Here is a 21,621-nt window from a genome sequence, read left to right on the forward strand (position 1 = left end):
CGCCGAAGAAGCGCTTAAGGCAAGCCCGTCTGCGCCCGTCCCGCGCCCAGCGCCAGAACCTCTGGCCGCCGCAAACGCCAGTCTCCGCTACGACTCTAGCACCTTCCACGCACTCAATGCCGGATGACCACGCACCTGCTGCCTGGCCGCCCCGAAGCGCACCCAAGGACCCTTCTCCTGCCGGAACTGCAGAGTCAATAGCATCCGGCCCGCCAACCCACCGACCAGGAAAGAACCCAACTACCTCAGATGCATTCTTCTTAACACCCGCTCCGCCCGCAAACACGCCGTTGAACTCTGGGACCTACTCGACTCAACCTCACCAGACGTCGCCTTCCTGACGGAGACCTGGCTGAACCCCTCCTCGGCACCCGACATCGCCATAGCCATCCCAGACGGCTACAAGATCATCCGCAGGGACCGCACCATCGTCCACAGAAACACTCTCAGAGTCTCAACCAACACCGACGACACCCTCAGCACCGCCGAACACCTGTACTTCCAGGTCCACACCGACCCCAACACCACCCTCAGAGAAACCCTCGTCTACAGACCCCCCCGGACCCCGACCACAGTTAAGCGACTCCATCGCCGACTTCATCAGCACACACGCCCTCGCTTCCACGGACTACATCCTCCTCGGGGACCTGAACTTCCACCTCGAGAACAACAACTACACCAACTCCACCACCCTGATCGACAACCTCGGAATCAGACAACTAGTCACAACACCCACCCACTCCGCCGGCCACACGCTTGACCCAATTTTCTCCGCAAGCTCCCACGTCTCCTTTAACCACACCACCGAACTCCACTGGACCGACCATCGCTGCATCCACTTCACCTCCTGGAAACCCACCATGCACCACCGCACCCAACAGATCCCCTCTGCCGCTGCTGGAGCAAAGTCACCAGAGACCAGCTAACCACCGCCCTTGCCCGGAGCCCACCCACCGACCCCGACGGCCGCAACCTCAGACAGTGGATCGACTTCGCGAACACCCTCACCCCGATCAAGAAACCCTCCAACAACCACACCAGCAAGAAAGCCAGCTGGTTCACTGAAGACCTCCAGGCCTCCAAACAAACCTGCCGAAAGCTTGAGAAGAAATGGCAGCCTGAACGAACACCGGACAGCTACGCAGCCCACAAGAACGCCACCTGCAGACACCATCACCTCATCAGATCCGCCAAAAGGACCTCCTTCAAAGACCGCCTAGACAACAACGCACACAACAGCAAAGAGCTCTTCAACATCGTGAAGGTACTCTCCAACACCAACGACATCCCACCTTCGCAAGACCTGTGCGACTTCCTTGCCATCTTCTTCCATCGCAAGATCGCAGAAATCCATGACAGCTTCAACACCACAACCGCCCCGACAACCACGGAGACCTCCGCCCCCACGACCACCATCCGCACCGACCGCCTACTTTCCTGGACCAACATAATCGATGACGACACCATCAAAATCATGAACACCATCCACTCCCGATCTCCGTCAGACCCATGCCCACACCACATCTTCAACAAAGCCAGCACCACCTTCGCACCCCATCTCCGGAAAGCCATCAACATCTCCTTTGAGACAGCAACCTTCCCGGAGAGCTGGAAGCACGCAGAGATCAACGCCTTACTCAAGAACCCCAAAGCGGACCCAAAGAACTTCCGGCCCATCTCCCTGCTCCCGTCGAAGGTCATTGAGAAGACCGTCAACAAACAACTGACCCGCTACCTCGAGGAGAACAAAGCAAAACCAAAGGGGATGATGGACGGAGTGTTGAACATTGCAAGCACTCACCTCCAGTCAACTGATCTGGGTTTAATCCATCATCACTCTTTAGCTCACTCCGCCACCCCAGTTCAGACATGGCCATATACAAATCAGTCTGACCCTTTGCCTCATGGGAACAGTCCAGCCCGAACTGCCAAGCCATGTCTTCCCTGGACCTGAAAAAAGCATCCTGGTACCGGTTTCTGGCTAATCAGCCGTCATCAGCCAGGCTTGCTCGAATCCAGTGGGAGGAGAACAGCATCCTGGACCCGTCCCAGTCCGGGTTCCGCAGCAACCACATAACCGAAACTGCCCTCGTCGCCGCCACCGACATCAGGGCCCTGCTCGACAACTGAGAAACCGTGGCCCTCATCCTCCTGGACCGGTCAGCGGCCTTCGACATGGTCTGCCACCACACTCTACGCACACACCTCCACGCCGCCGGGATCCAAGAGAAGGCCCTGGACTGGACCACCTCCTTCCTCTCCGGCAGAACACAGAGCGTCCGCCTCCCCCTTTCCGCTCCGAAGCCACAGAGATCATCTGCAGCGTACCCCAGGGCTCACCCTCAGCCGAACGCTGTTTAACATCTACATGGCACTGCTCTCCCACGTCGCCCTACTGCACGACCGCAACATCATCTCCTACGCCGATGACACCCAACTGATCCTCTCCCTCACCAAAGACCCCCACACCGCCAAAGCCAACCGCCACTAAGGAATGAAAGCCTTCGCCGAGTGGATGAAGAACAGCCAACTGAAGCTGAACTCGGACAAGACGGAAGTACTCATCCTCGGCTCCACCCCCTCGGCCTGGGACGACTCCTAGTGGCCGACCGCACTGGGAACAGCTCCAACACCCACCGATCACGCATGCAACCTAGGGTTCATCCTCGACTCGACCCTCTCCATGTCAAAGCAGGTCAACATCGTCTCGTCCTCCTGCTTCAACACCCTCCGCATGCTCCGCAAGATCTAAAAGTGGATCCCCACCCAGGCCCTCGTCAGCAGCAGGTTGGACTATGGAAACGCCCTCTACGCAGGAGCCTCGGCCAAACTCCAGAAACGACTTCAACGCATTCAGAACGCCTCCGCACGCCTGATCCTCGACATCCCTCGCCGCAGCCACATCACACCCCACCTGAGAGACCTGCACTGGCTCCATGTCAACAAGAGGATCACCTTCAAGCTCCTCACCCACGCACACAAGGCACTCCACAACACCAGACCAGCGTACCTCAACAGACGACTCAGCTTCTACACCCCCACCCGCCAGCTCCGCTGACCTCGCCCTCGCCACAGTACCCCGCATCCAAAGAGCGACCTCTGGCGGCAGATCGGTTTCCCTCCCCATCCACCTATGGCAGACCCGACCTGCCGACCTTCAGAAGACTCACGACCTGGCTTTTTGAGCAGTAGCAGCATTACCCCCCCCCCCCCCCCCCCCCCCCCCCCCCCCCCGCGCCTTGAGGCCCTCACGGGTATGTACTGCGCTTTACAAATGCTCTGACTGATTGATTGATTATTGGTGCCAAAGGCCATGCTAGGTCCCAGTATAATCCCAATGCCACCACTCAGAGAAGGAGCCTAGATCCCCTCCGCTTAGGTTCCGTTTGTGCTTCTTACAGAGAGGGCGCGAGAAAGAAAAGAAAGAAAGGAAGACAAAGGTTTAAACTAGAACAAGGATTACCTTCAGGAGCAGGTTGAGTTCCTTTAGTTTCAATGGTAAAAACACGGTGATAAATTCCTCTGCCTAGAGAAATTGCAATACAGAGAGTTAATGTCTGAAAAGTAAGGGAGACACTACCATCCGCAGAAGAACTAGGGTTAATCAGATAGACAGACAGTATATAGTCCAAGCATGAGAATATGGGCAAGGAAACACAGGGTACAGGTAGGGACTGTGGGTGTGGGCAAAGAAAGAAATAGGGTACAGAGATATGCAGCCGTGGGCAGGGATCTTCGACAGCAGTATTTCTACTCTTTCTGAAGTACGGTTACCTCCTTGAAAAGAGCATCCCGGAAAGCGTTCACCTACAAGAAAGAAAAAAAAAGAAGTTGTTGGATAGGGTATATCTTGGAAAGATATTCCTTCAAATCGAATCACCTTCTCAGTTTAACATTTCTGAGTGGGGTTAAGTTTCATAGACTTTGGAATGAAGTTCTTCTATCATGGTTATAGAATGCATATGATTTTTGTGGATAACATTCTGGTGGTAAGGTAGGGTGTTTTCTTTACTCAAGGTACAGTGGGCTGTACTCTTATGATGAAATGGTGGGGTGTTGTCTACTGTTGGTCTAGAAGGCGTATTCTCTCTTATGGATTGCCCTATCCTGGCTGTAGAGTGAAGGTGTGCCGTTATCTATAAATATAGTGAGAGTGTTCCATCCCCATAGATATCGTTGGAATGTTTTGCTGTCGGTTACATAACTGTATTCATCTTTCCAGATATTAAAGTGGGGAATTATCTGCTGATGGGACAGCGTGGTATCTTGTGTACTGCTGACAGAGTAGGATTCCCTTTCTCTTGGTGCTAGAGTTGGATGTTCTCTCATGGTGGTTGTTTCTCTATGTTTTATGGCAGGAAGTTCTCTTCAGGCAGTATAGCAAAGAGTTTTCTCTTAGTGGTAAAGTACATGGTCTACCCTGGTGGAACAGCAGGGCTTTGCTACTGCTGGTATAGTGGGATTTTCTTACAATTGTATAGTGAGGGTTTTTCCCCCAAAGCAGAAACGTGTTCTCTTATGGTGACAAAACAGGAGTGAGATCACTCTAGTTTGAGAGGCGGGGGTGGGGGGGGGGGGGGGGTTATGGGGTACTTCTTTGCTAGAGGTTTACCAAGGAGGACGGTTTCTCACTTAGTGGTTTAGCAAGGGTGGGGTGGTTATTTCTTGGCAATGTAGCATGGGGTGGTTCTCGCCTGGTGGGATAGCGCAGGGTTGTCTTGGTGGAGTGTTACGCTGTAGGTGGGACAGGGGGCCCTATCCCCTGCTATACTACTAGAAGGGTTTGCCCACGGGGTCACTACGGCGGGCAAGAAGTGGGTGGGGGGGGGGGGGGGGAGGTGTGGAGTCTCACCTGGTGGTCTAGCGGTGGCATTCTCACGTCGAGACATGGGTGTTTATCCTAGAGGTTTACCAAAAGCTGGCCAGTTCTCTCATGAAGGTTTATTGGGGGATTTCCTTAAGCGGTGTGAACAAGGGGATGCTTTCCTAGTTGTAGGGCCTGCACACAGTTTGCTAAGTTAGCATGTTGTCCTGATACGTGCAACCACTTGTCAGGCCTTACTTTCCCTTTTGCATAGACAGTGGGAACCCCTGTGGTAAGTCCCAGGTAACCCCTGGGCAGGGTGCTGTGTTGGTAAAAGGCAGGACATATCCTAAGGTGTGTATGTTATGTCGACAGTGAAAAGCACTCCATTTCTGTTTTTCACTGGTGAAAGGACATTCTGCCCATAGGACAGAATGGGGGAGGCTGGGTATTGTGTTTGTTAGTCTAGTTTCTCATAGGATTAAAATAGAGAGGTGAAGTTTAGTATGTATGAACTCACAGTGTCATAACACATCTTTCTTTGAAGGTGGTTTTGTCACTCTGTGTTCAGAAACCACCCTTTTAGAAAGTGGCTACGTTTTGTGCTTTAAGCATTTCTGTGTGTCTCTGCTGTATGTGGATTGACTGTCTGGATCTCAGGGGGGAGGGGTGAGATGGCACCAGGCTGACCTGCATCTGGAGAGAGGGCGTAGGAGAAACCGCGGGAGGTGAGGAGGCCTAGGTTGCAGCTATAAAACAATTGACCCATATCCAGCTGAGTGATTTAGGATCCAGCCCCCAGTATCAAAGGGAGAAAGGTGACACTGGGAACGAGACACCCAGAACTGATTTCGGCAGGGGTCAGGGACCCCTCAGCACAACGAACTTCAAAGACATTGAGGGGTAAAACTATGAGTGCTGAGGCCCCTGAATGTTGGAATAGGAATCGAAATGGATTGAGACTGAAAAGGCTTGGACCCATTTTGTGGTCAAGAGGAACCTCTGCTAAGGAAGGAACAACTGAATAGACTGCTGGGAAGGACCAATCCTTGCTTTGCGATCTGGGGCTGGTCTGCAGTTTGCTGTCTTAACAGAGGAAGAGGCTGTTGAGACTGTGCTTTGTGCGCCTTGGTCCCCCTGCTTGTAGAAGACTGTGCTTTGTGCTGTGTCTTGTAACCCCAAGGGCCTGAGGTGAGCTGGCTCCCTGTTTGAAACACAGGAACATATAAGTTTCCGGCGAATTCAAGTAACACAGTGGGCGCGTGTTGTGGCAGCTTGAGGCCCTCAGAAGGTGTGCCCTGTGATCTTGGCCACACAAAGGTGAAGCGAGACTCGGACGCGCTGGGAGCGTGTCGTGGTGCACAGGAGGCGTTGGTAAAGAGCGCCTGGTCAATGTGTGCACTGAAGGTGAAGTGAGTCTCAGACGCGCATGGTGCGAATGTAGGTAACATTTCTTTGCGGCATCATTTAGTAAAATGTGTTGATGCATGATAGTATTTCTCAAAAATACTAATAATGGAAAATAAGTGTAACTAGTTTTAATAAGATTATGGGAAACAAAAATAAACAAGCACTGGTAAAGCCAGTAGATCTGAAATTGTTGGTCAGCCTTTTGGTTTTGTCAATGCGTGATTTGTTTTGGCATGGTTTTTGTAAAACATTATTAGTGTGGGAGCTGCTGGGCTCTTGCCATTATAACAAACATTGGCAAAAGCAAAAATTGTTTTGGTCTCAAAAAGCACACATTGCATAGCAGTTCCTGGCACTGAACAAAACAACTGTATCAATATGCTCCTTATGAAAGAACAGAATGCTGTCACTACCAGTGAAGCTAGCCGATAGAAGGAGAGACAACATTTTAATACACACAAAAGGTCATGGTTAACACCAGACCTATAGGGGCCCAATTATTAAATAAAGTGCACCCATGTCCTTGGATTAAGTGCAATTGTACAACTTTTGTGAATTCACAAGACTTTACAGAAGTAGGCCAAGAAATAGAACTCCTAGAAAATATTTGTTAACTGCATTTTAGAATGATCAAATATGCAGGTGTAGATCTGCTTATGCAAAAATCGGAGTGTTTGCAAGTTCACTTTCCCTCTAACCACTTATTTCTCAAGCCTTGAAGAAGTATTAGGTCTGCCACTGTCAGGAGTAAATATCCAACCTTTCTCAGTATGGGAAAGGATTAGAAAAAAGTTGGTGAAAACTCTTAAAACATGCAAGTTAGTAGATTTGCACACTCAGGAGGATCTTACAACCCTGGAACAACCTTTACCTTCAGCCCCAGTATGTAGATCTGCAGAAACGTGGCAACATAAGGGAATTGCTGGTATTTAAACCCTACTATGAAGGAGACCTGGCATAAACAGGGATGTTTTTTCAGAACTCTAATATAATGAGATTGCTGTCATAATTTGTCGCCGCATTACATTGCACAAAAGGGACAACTGGATTTTGTTACAGGACAAGTAGATTTATGAAGCAACCTGCCCCATGGACAAGTAGATATTTTATTAAATTCCACACCCCTGTCTAATACCTTCAGGTCGAGTTTGCGCTATACAAAACTGCAAACAAATGTACGATTTCCTCTGACATGCTTAATTCTATAAGCACCTTTAAAAGTGTAAGTTAGCATTTCAGTTCAACCATGTGTAACAGCTCCCAGGCAGTCTCTGTGTCCTCGCAAGGCAAACGCGTTTATGGACCGTGTTTATTTCTCCTGCTACAAGTCTATTTGTATATAGTCATCAGCAAATATACCTTAATGACTTCATCCACATCTGTTTTTGTGAAGGTATTTCTGCGCTCGGCTTTGGGTACTCAACTTAGTGTTTAGTCGTAGTTTTGAGCTGAATTTTCACAGCATGTACATTTTACTGGTTGTTTCATGCTATCTCATGCGAGCTGTTCGCCGGCAGCAGAAGGCTTCCAGGCTTTGGGCAACTTGTTTATGCCCACACTAGTTGCGATGCTGCGCCGAATCTTAATGCGTGCATCTCATTAACAAGCATTTGCAATGCTATAGGTCTCGCATTTGCGAAAATTTGACCTATTGGTATTGTAAATGATAATGCCTTTTATTATTGTATGTTTTTTAAACATATAAATAAAAAGGCATTGTCATTTACAATACTAATAGCACAAAATCTCACAAATGCGAGACCTAATGCATTGCAAATGCTTGTTTTTCTTAAGGTTTACACCCAGAAAAGTTTGTATTGAAATTTTGATTCTGTGTGTTTCAAAGCTGGTTCTTGGGCGACATTATGTTAATGATAAAAGAACAAAGAAACCTTTAGCTTGTAAGAGCCTTCTCCGCCTGATTACAATGGAATCACTGCTGACTGAACTGCCTTAGCCCTCCAAGAAGTAGAGGTGGGCGAGCCAACAAATTAACAGTTCAAGTCGAGCCAAGGGTCTGGCTTGGCTCTTAAAGCCCTGAGAATGTTTTCCCTGTGAATCATACAACAAAAATCACGTACAATATGATAAAGTCGCTTCAGTATAAAAAAAGGTTTATTTCTTTAACACGTTGAAGCTGTGATATTAGCATATCACGTTACAGCACTGCACTGAGAAGTGCCTACTAACAAGCATTTGCAATGCAATAGGTCTCGCATTTACGCGAGTTTGAGCTATTGACATTATTTATAAATGACAATGCCTTGTATTTATGTTGAAAACGAAAACAAAAATAAAGGCATTGTCATTTACACTGTCAATTGCTCCAACTAGCGCAAATGCGAGACCCAGTGCAAATGCTTGTTTTTGACTGGTAGGACGCTAGGAAGCTTTGGTTTGTCTACGGAAATGTTATCAGCACTATTCCTCAATCTTCTTCAGAATAACTGGGAGCCGTCTGCTGGTAGTAATATGGGATATATAACTCCGTGCATGAAAATGTGGTGTCTGCTAAAATGGCGATCTGCATTCCATTTTACGTCATGCGAACATTGTTTGATATGACAGTTCGCGGCTATTTACAACTATATTTTGCCTAACATTTGCTTCTCCTTTTTACCGTGGGTCACGCTTTCTAGGTGTTTAAGTTTTAATAGCTTGGTACATTTTGAGCAGTTCACTGCTTTGCTTTTCTAGGCTATATGGGAGCACACTTTTTAGGTCTCGCCTGGCTATCGCGTAAGCGATCGCCAAGCGAGACTTATGTAGGGGCTTCAGAAAATGCTCCCAAAGGCTTCCCAGACGGATCGGGTGGCGGTTACGCGCACAACCACGCGCATTCCATTTGCCACCAGCTACTTCCTGCGCGTGCACCGCCTCACGCATTCAGAGAGATTTAGTAAGGGGCACAAGACCTTAGGAATGCGGTTTATGGCCAGTGCATGTGAGGCATTCAAGCGAGAAGCTGGCATCGGACTTGAAAGCAGCAGACTGCTTTCGCCAGCGCGCGCTCGGCCTCACTTCCTGCTTCCCCTCTTACAACAATTAACTTTCGTTATAACTCACACCCCATATGCTCGTTCCCTCCCACCCTTCCTTTGATGTCTGCTTTTCTTGTTGTTTACAAACCACGCCACACACTGCTGCAAGCCTCACACTGCTGCACGCCACACACTGCACACTGCTGCACGCCTCACACTGCTGCACGCCTCACACTGCTGCACGCCTCACACTGCTGCACGCCAAACACTACTACACGAAACACACTGCTGCACGCCTCACACTGCTACACGCCGCACGCTGCTACACGCCGCACGCTGCTACACGCCGCACGCTGCTACACGCCGCACGCTGCTACACGCCGCACGCTGCTGCACGCCACACGCTGCTGCACGCCAAACACTGCTGCACGCCTCACACTGCTGCACGCCTCACACTGCTGCACGCCTCACACTGCTGCACGCCACACACTGCTGCACGCCACACACTGCTGCACGCCACACACTGCTGCACGCCACACACTGCTGCACGCCACACTGCTGCACACTGCTGCACGCCACACTGCTGCACAACACTGCTGCACGCCGCACACTGCTGCACGCCGTTGCATGCCACACTGCTGCATGCCTCACACTGCTACACGAAACACTGCTGCACGCCGCACACTGCTGCACGCCTCACACTGCTGCACGCCTCACACTGCTGCACGCCGCACACAGCTTTTATGCGAGTTTATGCTACTAACATTGTAAATGACAATGCCTTTTAATTGTTTTAAAACCAAAACATAAATAAAAGGCATTGTAATTTTACAATGCCAATAGCTCAAACTCTTATAAATGCGAGACCTATTGCATTGCAAATGCTTGTTATATAATGACACAGTGATGTGCTTCTTTTGCAGTTTCTCGTCCTGCGATACCTGCTTTTTTGTTTTAGATAGTCCTTTCTTGTTATGTTATGTTATGTTAGTGCTATTTGTATTGCGCACGGCTGCTCCAGCGAAGGAGCGTCCCGGCGCACCGACAAGGTGGCGAACACAACACAACTGGGAAACAGAAATAATTATTAAGAAATTGGGGGGTGAAGGATTTAACAAAGCTCAGAAAATAAATGAGTTTTAGCGGCCTTGCGGAAGGAGAGCAGGTCACCAAAGGTCCGGAGTTTCAAAGGGAGAGCGTTCCAGAGTGCGGCTGCCCGCACCTTAAAAGAGCGACCCCCCACCCGACTGAGTTTGAACCGAGGGGCTACCGCTAATTCTTGGTCTAGCGAGCGCAGAGTGCGGCCCGGGATGTAAGGGCGCAAGAGTTGGTGCAGTAAGGGAGGTGATAGGCCCTTCAGAATTTTAAAGGAAAGGCACAAAACTTTAAAGTGGATCCGCTGCCTAACGGGTAACCAATGCAAGGCTCGCAAAGATTGACCGGCCGAGCAAAACCTAGGAAGACCTATGATCGCTCTGGCCGCAGCGTTCTGCACTCTTTGAAGTCGGGTTAACTCAGCCTGGTTTAATCCTATAAAAAGGGAGCTGGCATAGTCCAACCGTGCCAAAACCGTTGCTTGCACCACCAATTGACGAGTTGCGGCATCGAAGTTATGCACAAGTTATGCACAAGTTATGCACAAGTAGCGTATAATAGTCATATTTCTGTATGCTGACATTCCCATTTGTAATCCGACTGTTACAAGGAGTTATGTGTCTGTGGTATGTTTTATTTACTACGTGACATACACTATACTCTGTTAGATATTACGAGCATATCTCTGTCCGAACTGGACAGTTTATGGTTCCATGAGTCATACTTCACATTGTAAAAAGGGACATTCTGCTCTCTGTTCTACAGCTGTTCTGCCGTTTGAGCCTTTATAAGATGACTGCGGTTCTGGTGATGATAGGGTTGTTTTTAACCCCATTCTATTACTGCTCCCTCAGTGGTTGAGTATACTACTATACAAAAAAAAAGTTCCAGTACTAGCTCGTGTTGAGAAATGCTCAGGTTGTGTTGAACCGCGCTTCGTGCGATTCCCCCTCAGTGGCAGGGCAGTGCTGACTCCTGTTTGGTGTGATTTTCACTCAGTGGTAGGGGAGAATAAGAGGTGAAAGAATGCCATTGCTAAAACATATGATGCCATTACAGGGGATAAGTAAGTGGGGAGAAAGTTACCCATTGTTAAAACATTAGATGCCCGTACGTGGGATGAGTGTGTAGGTTGAAAGATACTGGATGCAAAAACACTAAATGCACTTACAGAGGATAAGTGTATGGGTTGAAAGCTTCACAATGCTAAAACATATGATGCCCTTTCGTGGGATGAGCGCGTGGGTTAAAATGTATCTGTTGCAAGTTAACGGAGTATGAATATTGAAAGATTCATGGTTTTTGCTTTTGTTTCCTTGGCTGTATGAATGGTTGTGTCAGCGTTTGATGTTGTACTGTGGTAATTATTGGTGTAGTTTGGTGGCTAGTCATAATTGATGTTCTGGAATGCCAGAGTAATGAGGGGGCCCTGGAGGGCGGTTGAGTCAGACAGACTGGGGCCGAGCATCCACCAACACCTGCTCCGGGTTGGGTCATTTATGTACCCATTCAACTTACCATAAACCTGCTCTTAATCTACTGGCATTGACTGAGCATTTCTACATTCCAACGTGCAACACAAATGGCGGGGTGTTCTCTACAGGTGGTCTAGTGGGCGTGTTCTCTGAAATTAATACTGTACGGCTTGCCCTATCCTGGCTGGAGAGCGAAGGTGTGCTGCAACTTATTAATATAGTGAGTGCTCCATCCCCACAATATAGTTGGATTTTTTTCCTCAGACATAACGGGATTGATCTTTCCAGGTACTTAAGCAAGGAATTATCTGCTGAAGGGAAGGCGTGGTATATTCTGTCCTGCTGGTAGAATAGGATTTCCTCTCTCCTGGTGCTAAAGTGGAGTGCTGCTCCTCGCTCTAGTTTCTTTAACTTGTACATTAGGAAGTTATTTTCGGGCAGTATAATGAAGAGTTTTGTCTTGGTGGTAGAGAGGGAGGTTTAACCTGGTAAAATAGCAAGGGTCTGCTAAATATGGTAAGGTGGGATTCTCATTCAGTTGCATAGGGAGATTTTCTCCCCCACACCAGGAATGTAGGGTGTTCCCTCATGGGGCCAAAGCAGGAGTGGGTTCACCATAGTAGGGTTGCAGGTACTTAATTATTTGCTAGCAGTATACCAAGGGGGAGGGGTTATCACTTAGGGGCTTAGTAAGGATGGTGTGGTACAGAGAATGCATATCGTTTGGTGGGATAGCACGTGCTGGTTTGGGGGAGTGGTTCTCTGTAGGTGGGACGGAAGGGGGGTATGCCCCCTGCTATGCTGCCAGAAGGATTCATTCACGGAGGAGGGATTCGGGGGGGGGGGGGGGGGGGTTCTAACCTTGTATTATACCGGTGGCTTTCTCTCCTAAAGACATGAATTTTTCCTTCTAGAGGTTTAGCAAACCTTGTTAGTTCTCTCCCAGATGTATAGCGGGTCGGTGTGGACAGGGGCATTCTTTCCTAGTGGTAAAGCAATAAAGTCCTCTCCTGAAGTGTGGTATTTGCTATCCAGGTACTTAAGATAGTAGTACCGTAAGAGTTTGATAGCCAACCATATCCCTGACCCGGCCCAGGTGCCGCTGTGGTATTGGTAACTGGTTAATGGCCAGGCTAACAGTGGCTGAAACGGGCAGAGGTCATTAGATTGACATGGAGAGAAAATTGAGGTAGGCAGACATAAAAAAAATGTACAGAAGACAGCCCTATTGTCAAGTGGTCCCGTTTCACTTGCTTCAGTCACACTCCTAGCTTCATTTCACTATCCATTTTCCGGGGTTTAATTAGTCACACTAGAAGTTTGGACATACAACTCCCAACAAGCAGAGTGCTATTGCCCGCACAGCTAGCACTAAAACACAGATAAGGGATCACGTGTCAGTAGTAAGAGAATACTGGTAGGATGAGAATCCATATAAAACGAAGAAAGAGGAGACACAATACAGAGTGAAGCGCACACTGGCAGATCATGAACTATTGGAATTACCGTCTTCTTGCCGTTGCCGCTGACTTTGAGGGCGCAGGCTGACTTCGCCATAATGCAGGAGTTACAAGCGCACCTATCTTACAGTCGTCTCCCCGGCTGCTGTCTCTTCCTGTTCCAACTCCCCCCCCCCCCCTCCCCCGCCCCGCCCCGCCCCGCCCCGCCCCGCCCCGCCCTCTTTCTCAGCAGTCCGGCTTCTTTTACTTTCCCTTTCGGCGGCCCAACGCATTGGTGCAGAGCCCTCAGGGGCCGTCCCTGGGCGCTCGGCTGGGTGGTGCCTCTCTCGCCCTCCTCATACCGTGGGTGTTAGGCCCGAGCGGTGCAGGTGCCCTGGGAGCTGCGAGGGCTCTTTGAACGGATGGGGTTTTCCAGGCTGCCGCGCCTGGCGGGAAGTCACGCGGTGTCTACAGTCCTTCATGGGAAGGAGTTGGGGGAGCGTTGAGTTCCTTCGTATCCAGTCTTGCAGTTTCTCCTCCCCTTCTGTGGGCGGCGCTGTAATAGCCTCGATTGACACCTCTAGCCCGTTCTGCGCGTCTCGCTGGCTGCTCCCGTAGTTTCGGAGAGAGGAGGCTGGAGTCCTGGAGCTGTACCTGGGCAGGTGGGCGCACTGTCTGTGGTGCAGCAAGTAATCAGCACCGAGGCTGCCGGGAGGCGCGCGCGACTGATCTCTACCAAGGGGCAAATGGCGGAAGTTGCTTTTCAAGCTTTCTGAAACTAATTTAGCTTGACGGTGTGTCTTCATTCAGGCTGCTGCCAGAGAGCTGTTATAGGATAGAGAGGATGTTGGAATTTAAAAATAGAGAAAAGGAGAGTCGTAAATAGGAGAGAGAAAACAGCGAAGGGCAAGCGAAAGTCCGGTCCTACATTGGACAGATCTCCCCAGGATTATGCGGCAAGGATTTGAAAATTTAGCGGCACAAAAAGGGAAATGTTGCGGCACTTTATTTTACTTGTAATCATTCCTTTTCAGCCGTAGATCATGGAAACTGTTTTAGCAGAGTATTCAAATTTGAAATAGTAAAGTGTCTGAGCGTGTTTGTTTGCCTCATTCTCCTTTAAGGTAACATTTTGGAACATAGGTGTTAGGAATGAATGAATATAACGCCAGGAGAAGTGAAGAAAAAGTAGCGTTTATTCCAATAGGATCCCACGTCCTGCTCACAACCGCCTACACACCCAACATTCTAAAGTGAACTCCAAATCCAAGGTTCTACAACCTGGGCAGTACCAATACCCAGGACAGGATAGGGGGGAGGGGGAAAAAGGCAAGGAACTCGGAAGATTACAACACACCTCCCTACTAAAAGGAGGATAACCAAAAACATGGTAAAAAACTGCAATCCCAAAAGGGAAATTAAGAGGTAAATGGATACAAAGGAGCAAATACAAGTGTAATATAACACATAGTTGACATCTAGTCTAACACAAGAGGATAGGTGGCATATGCGGAAACCAGAGAGAAGTACATCAAAGGGTTACATATTATAATCAGCTTGCCAAATAGGTGGTCTGCGTAACCTTGTACTTCTGGGATCGCTGTCCGTGGAAGTTGGACTGCTCTGACTGTCACCCAAAGAAGGCATGGAACCAGAAACACTTGGACAGCCCGCAATGTTGTCCGTGCTCCACATGCTTCCGTCTTCCAGCACTACAGAGTTGTTGTGAACACGTCTTATTCTCTGTGGTTTAGAATATGAGGAGATCTTAGATTTGGTAACACTGGGTTTTTTGACAACCACCCATTGGCCTTCTCTCCAACACTTGGTGGATGTTCCCCAACGACTGTCATACCTGTGCTTATATTCTGATTGATGTTTTTCAGCTTTTCTAAGAACATCTTCCCTGTCCACCCACACAGGAGTCCCACCATTAAGCCAATTGGGTGGGAGTTTTGAACCAGGTTTTCTTCCTTTAAGTGAGATAAATGGAGAAACTCCAGAGACAGCATTGGGTGTCGTATGGTACGACCACAACATTTTTAGGTCTCGCCTGACTAGCGCTGGCTCTGGCGAGACTTATAGTAAGCGCGTTTTGGAAGTGCAAACAGTGGCTTTGCAGGCCTCCAACTACAGTGCATGTGACCCGTCCGGGCGCGCGCACTATTTGGAGTCCTGCAACCACTTGTTTGCTTTCACTTTAGCCGTGATTCATCGCACCATTTGGCAGCCTGCGTGCCCGCCCCCACTCCCCCTCCCACTCCGTCAGCTTCAGTGCGCGCTTGTTAGACCACACAAGTGCGGAGTTGTCACTTTGGTCACAGCTTGTCAACCTCGTATTGTGAATTACATTTCCGTGTGTTTTGAAAATAACAATAGCTTTTACTTCGCAGGGTTAATCGGCGAACGTATCACCCATGGGAATGTCTGTATTTTTCTTAAATTGCTGCCTTTTCTCTGACTATTTGTTTTAATTACTTTGTTTAAAAGCCAGCTTTAAGGCAATTGACTCCCCAGAGTGCAAGGGGACTAGACCGAAGCCGTCATCTGCATTTAAAAACACGGACAGGGGAGGCTTGGCTCGCACGTGATCAGGATGGATGGCACGGGATGTTTTGGTACTTCAGTATTCTGCATACCCAGCAGGCAGGCGGGGGCTGAAAAGTCAGTTCAAGACAGTACCACACGTTTCTCCTAGCAGTGCCACCAGTCCTCTCCTCTGCCACCCACGGACATGCTGGGGAACTCTTATAATAAGGGTATAAACTCAACAATCTTCAACATAAATGGAATAAACGGCCAAACATCTCGGACAACAAAGCAAGCGACAAAGAGATGCTACAGAACCGTCCTCAACAGTGAAACCGCATATATGGATGTTTTAAAACAGAAGCGACACAGGAGGTAGTCTTGAAACAATACCGACTGATGTAAGGCATGAAAAAGTAGAAAAGCTTCACACACTTCAGCTTTATTTCACCGCCATGAAAGAAAATAAACAAACACGCGTGAGGGCAAATACATCATGTTAAATTTATGTTAACATAGTTTCATTGTTGTATTTTTCAACGTGTGCCACCGGTACAAATAAAACAAACACGCGCGCAAAGAAGTGAAAAAGCTTAAGGCACTTTGGCTTTATTTCACCGCCATGAAAGAAAAGAAAACACGCGTACGCGGGCAAAAACATTTATTAAAGCTATTCATGTAAAAATTGCGTAGTGGTAGTCTTCATTATGGTCAGTTTAAACAAATGGACAGAACGAAAAACTGCAATAGTTGGAAAAGGAAACCCTAGTAAAAAAAAAAAAAACACTTCAAACATGCATGCTGCGCGCGATTCGCGCTAAAGAAGGAGGCAGCAGGGGGAGGGGAGACAGGAGGGGGCCTGCGCATGTTTCCCTTGTGGGAACGAGCAGGGGCACCATATGTTTGCAAGTTAATTACAAACATATGGTGTCCTTGCTCGCTCCCGCCAGGGGATAGCCACACGTGCACAGATTTCGCGAATCCTATGATGAAAAAGCTTTTTTTTTAATTATCCATTTTAATGCAGGGAGGTCCTTTTGAAATCTCCCTCACACAGGCCTGGGGATTAGGATAGGCATATCCTACCCACTTATGCTCTTTTTGTTTTAACTGCTCCCAACACGGTGTTCAGTGGGTAATGCATGTGCAGCAGAAATATTTCTGTGCTGGACAGCCAATCAGAGTGTAGCAACTCACAAATCGGCACCTGGATTTGAAAATTTCCAATGGAAGGACAGGAGAAAAAGCTACCTTGTTCATTGCTGTGCTTTTATTTAATGAACTAGATTTGCACACATCCGTGGATTCGCAAATCTGCAGAGGATCCGTGGATTAAAGGTCCAGATAACCCTAAATTTGAACCTCTTCATGCCCTGAATGAAACACTTTCTAAACAATCATTCTCAAAAGCTCTGAATGGATTTATACCAGGATCATGTAAAGGCACTTCCAGTGAGGTTTTTATCCCCCTTCCCCTGCCAAAAATTCAAAGAATATCTAACAAAACAAGCGCGCACTGAAGTTGACGAGGAGGGAGTGGGAGGGGGGAGTAGGGGCGGGCACAGTGCAAATGGTGTGGTTGAAAGCCCACAGCATGTGTTGTGCACATGAAAGTGACAATCCGGAAACAAAGCAGGCTGGCCGGCTCTGTGGTCTGCAGAGATCTTATCGGCGCTATAATGTCTCCACCATCAATGGGCCCTAAACACCGTCGATCACCCAAAGTGGCCATATGTTAAAGTGATGCTTCACTTTAATGGGTATTTTCCAGTTTGAATTCTCCCAGCTCTGCCCGGAAGAGAAACATTTTCGTTTCAAACTGCTGTGCCCAGGGCTGTTCTATTCACTTTATTTCTGAATGTGAAATCGTGCTTGCATTCAATTTGTGCACACAAACGAAATGGATGTGTTCCTAAAAGTAGGGCATAAATAAATTGAATAAATGCAACTTTGAGTCTTTCATTAAGGATGAAAGGTTGTAAGAGCGCCTGTGTCAACCAGGGAGGCCTTGAGGACACACAGCTGTGCTTTCAGAAACATGGTCCGAAACACGACTTGCTAATGATATGAATGTATTATTTTTTATGAGTGACTAAGTTTATATTTTGTGACTTGGAAATAGCACACACACACATCTAGTCAGGCGCAAAGGCAGCTTCCAAGAGTTAGCACATGAAAGTCCGATGGTTTGCCCTCAGCGATGCACGTTATGAGAGTCACTGGCCACGGGACAGTTTGTGGTTCATGAATGCAGCAAACAGCTGTGGTAAGAGATATAGTATTTGCATTAAGAGATATATTATGTGCAACGACTGATTACAGAATATGGGCCCTCCATATGTGCGGTCTGTGCGGAGACACAAATGTATAGCATATCTAGCTTTAAAAACCACCTTATTTTTCGTATTTTACAGTGGCAGTGAGCTGCACTTTAAGCAGGACTTTGCGTGCCACTGACACGACCCCAGCCCTTCCAGTGTATCCAACGTGGTAACATGGATTTTTTTACTTTAACTAACCGGCGCCATTGTTTTCACCTTTTACAGTGGCAGTGAGTTGCACGTGAAAGCAGAGTTTGCCATTTCACTAATACTGCCCCAGCCCTTCCAGTCTTTCCAATGCACAATCCCACTACAAATAATTCCAGTACACTCAAAACCACATAATTACTATCCACATAATTCCACTGCACACAATGGCACGTAATTCCAGTACACACATCTGCGCTACACCACACATTTACGCATCACCCAATTCCACAATTAGCAATTTCAATCTAACGCACATAATTCCACTCCACATTCATGCACTCCGCTCCATAACACATGGGTAAAGCACATTGTCATTTACAGCGCCAATAGCTCTAACTCTCGCAAAAGTGAGACCTATGGCCATTGCACACAATAAATTCAACTTTGTAGCATGCCACATAATTCCAGACAATATAATGCTACTCCACACCATGCCACATAATCCCACACAACACCACACTATTTAATGCCACACAATTCTACATCACACAACATAATTATACTCCACACAATGCCACTCAGCGCTGCATAATTACACTCCACATAATAACACTCTACTCAATACAACACACCCCACATAAATGTACTTTATCCCACATACCAGCAATCCACATAAATGCTCTCCACACCATGACACATAATTCCAATAAGCATAATTTCACTCAACGCCACACAGTTCCAAGCCACACAATTCAACTCCACACATTTCCAATACATACCGCACAATTCCATACGAAACAACATATATCGAATACACAACACAATTCCACAACACACTACATATCCCCAATCCACACCGCATATTTCCACATCGTGCCACAAAATTTAACAGCTCACCACTCATGTGTGCCGGGCGCGCGCACCATTTGGCAGCCTGAAAGCACTCGTTGTCTTTCACTTTCGCCTGTCACACAGACGCGCTTTGAAGTGTGATCGCGATTGCGATCACTTACATTTCGCGGGCGCTTTGATGTTTTCAGTGAGCCGCGCGGCCACTGAGGACATCAAAGCGCCCGTGAACACCATTTGCCACCCCCACCTCTTCAGCCAACTTACTCGCCATGTCTTCTCTGGATTCTTGTGCCTCTTTTTGAAACTCAGGAGCAGTAACATTGTCGTGGTGTCACTAGTTTTTGTTTGTAAAACATAAATAAAACGCATTGTCAATTACAATGCCAATAGCTCAAACTCCCGTAAATGCGAGACCTATTGCATTGCAAATGCTTGTTCTAATGGCCTCCACAACCGGTTCTCGTGAAGACAATGCAAGTTGAATGGTGTCCTTTAGCATCCTGTTAGCCCTTTCTACCAGGCCATTAGCTTTGGGGCAGTAAAGGGGGGATCTGAGGTGAGTAACAGATAATGAGGTCATAAACTGCTTAATTTCATCTGAAGTGAATTGAACTCCATTGTCTGCTATAATAACGCTAGGAATGCCTTCTTTGAAAAAGGTTTCCTTCAAAAATTCAATCAATGATGTGGTAGTGATGGAAGAAACCATTTTCGTAACAATCCAATGGGAATGGTAGTCAATAAGAACAAACAAGAACCTATGAGAATGACATAACGGGTTCAAAGGACCGATAATATCCAGCCCTAATTTGTCCCAAGGTTTGGTGGGAATTGTCACCGGCATAAGCGGTGATTTGCGGATGATTTTAGTTTTGTCGCTAATGCCACACAATTCTTTACTTGACTCTTGACTAGAGAGTCCATATTAGGGAACCAATAGTTCTGTCTGATTTTGCTCTTAGTCATGTTCCTACCAGGGTGGCCTTCATGTGCAATTTGAATTAGCCGTTTATACATATTTTTTGGAGGGATGATTCTGCTGCCTCGATAAATAAGGTCACCTACAATAGACAATTCATTTCTTACAATCCAGAACTTGCGGATAGCTTCGGGAAAGTCTGTTATAGTTTTAGGCCATCCTTTGCTAAATACACTCTTAAGTAAGGCGAGATCACAGTCATCCTTTAAGGATTTCTCCCATTCATCTTTATTGAAGGCTGGAATTTCAATAGTAAGGATGGTTTCATCAGGAGGGTTGTACATGGGATCTTCACTGGACACAGGAAGTCTCGAGAGACAATCAGCTACCTGGTTGTCGATGCCTGGAATGTAAACCATGGAGTAGTTGAAGCCTTGTAGACTCAGTACCCACTTGGAAATACGTGGAGTGGCATTTTCAAGACGTTTTGGGGAGTAATAACAGGCTAGTGCCTCTTTCTCTATTGTGGAGTAGTTGAGTTCAGCATCTCTTAAGGTTCTCGAGGCAAATGCTATTACTTTCTCTTGGCCATTTACTATCTGTGTGAGTGACGCTCCTAACCCCTTCATGCTAGCATCCGTGGTCAGGATGGTTTTAGCGTTAGGGTCAAATGCACTTAGGATGGGTGCCTCAGTAATGGCTTCCTTGACGTGTACAAAAGTGTGTTGGCACTGCTGATTCCACTCAAATGATGACCCTTTTTTTAGTAGTTCTCTGAGAGGATGGACATGATCAGCAAAGTTCTTGACAAACTTGGACATATACTCAACTAAACCCAAAAAGGATTTGAGTTCCTCTTTATTTTTGGGAGTTGGAGCCAGTTTGACAGAATCTATCAGGTTGTATTTGGGTTTGATCCCCTCACTTGAAATAGTGTGACCAAGGTAGACTACAGATTCCACCCCAATTTTGCACTTGTCTTTCTGGGTGGTGAACCCAGCTTTACTGAGTCTAATCAAGACTGCTTCTAAAGTTTTGTTATGCTCCATCACAGACGAACCATGAATAAGGATGTCATCTTGGAAACAAAGCACATTGTCCAGACCTTGTAGTAAGTGATGCATTACACGTTGAAATACTGCTGCAGCAGAAGCTAGACCAAATGGTAATCTAGAGAATTGATAAGCCCCGAACGGCGTTATAAAAGAAGTGAGAGGTTTTGACTGGATGCAGAGCAACCTGATGGTAGGCTGAGGATAGATCTAAAACTGAAAAGAATTTCGCCCCTTGTATGGCAGAAAGCATTTCATTAATATTGGGGAGAGGGTGTCTATCCACCCAAATGTTGGAGTTTAAATCCCTGAGGTCAACACATAGACGAATGCCCTTGCCACCACCCTTGGCTGCTACTACAATGGGGGCCAACCATTCTGAACTTTCGATCTCTTCAATGACTTTGCTGGCTTCCAATCTGTCCAGTTCTTTTTTTAAGTGGTTCTCTTACAAGTAATGGAATAGATCTAGGTTTGTGGACAGCTGGTTTCGAATTTGACTTGAGTTTAATTTTGTGAAGAAAACCTTTCAAGAGACCTAGAGTGTCCGTAAAAACCTCCGGAAATTTTCCACAAATTTCCATTCCAATGTTA

General features: G+C 47.4%; 1 protein-coding gene across 2 annotated transcripts in view; it reads right to left on the minus strand.

Moving 5' to 3' along the window:
* The window catches only part of LOC146869227 (proteasome activator complex subunit 2-like), a 192,108-nt gene extending 178,370 nt beyond the window's left edge, over positions 1-13,738 (minus strand). The window contains exons 1-3 of one of the 2 annotated variants that reach the window (XM_085644641.1): positions 13,272-13,738; positions 3,775-3,807; positions 3,464-3,526 (exon numbers count right to left, since the gene is read on the minus strand). In XM_085644641.1, the coding sequence (XP_085500767.1) occupies positions 3,464-3,526; positions 3,775-3,807; positions 13,272-13,322 (147 nt within the window). In that variant the 5' untranslated portion in view covers positions 13,323-13,738. The remainder of the gene's footprint in view (positions 1-3,463; positions 3,527-3,774; positions 3,808-13,271) is intronic. The other variant, XM_085644721.1, reaches the window with a different exon arrangement.
* Positions 13,739-21,621: the final 7,883 nt, after the last annotated feature.

The sequence above is a fragment of the Triturus cristatus genome, chromosome 1_1 (assembly GCF_964204655.1).
Source record: "Triturus cristatus chromosome 1_1, aTriCri1.1, whole genome shotgun sequence".
NCBI classification, from domain to species: domain Eukaryota; kingdom Metazoa; phylum Chordata; class Amphibia; order Caudata; family Salamandridae; genus Triturus; species Triturus cristatus.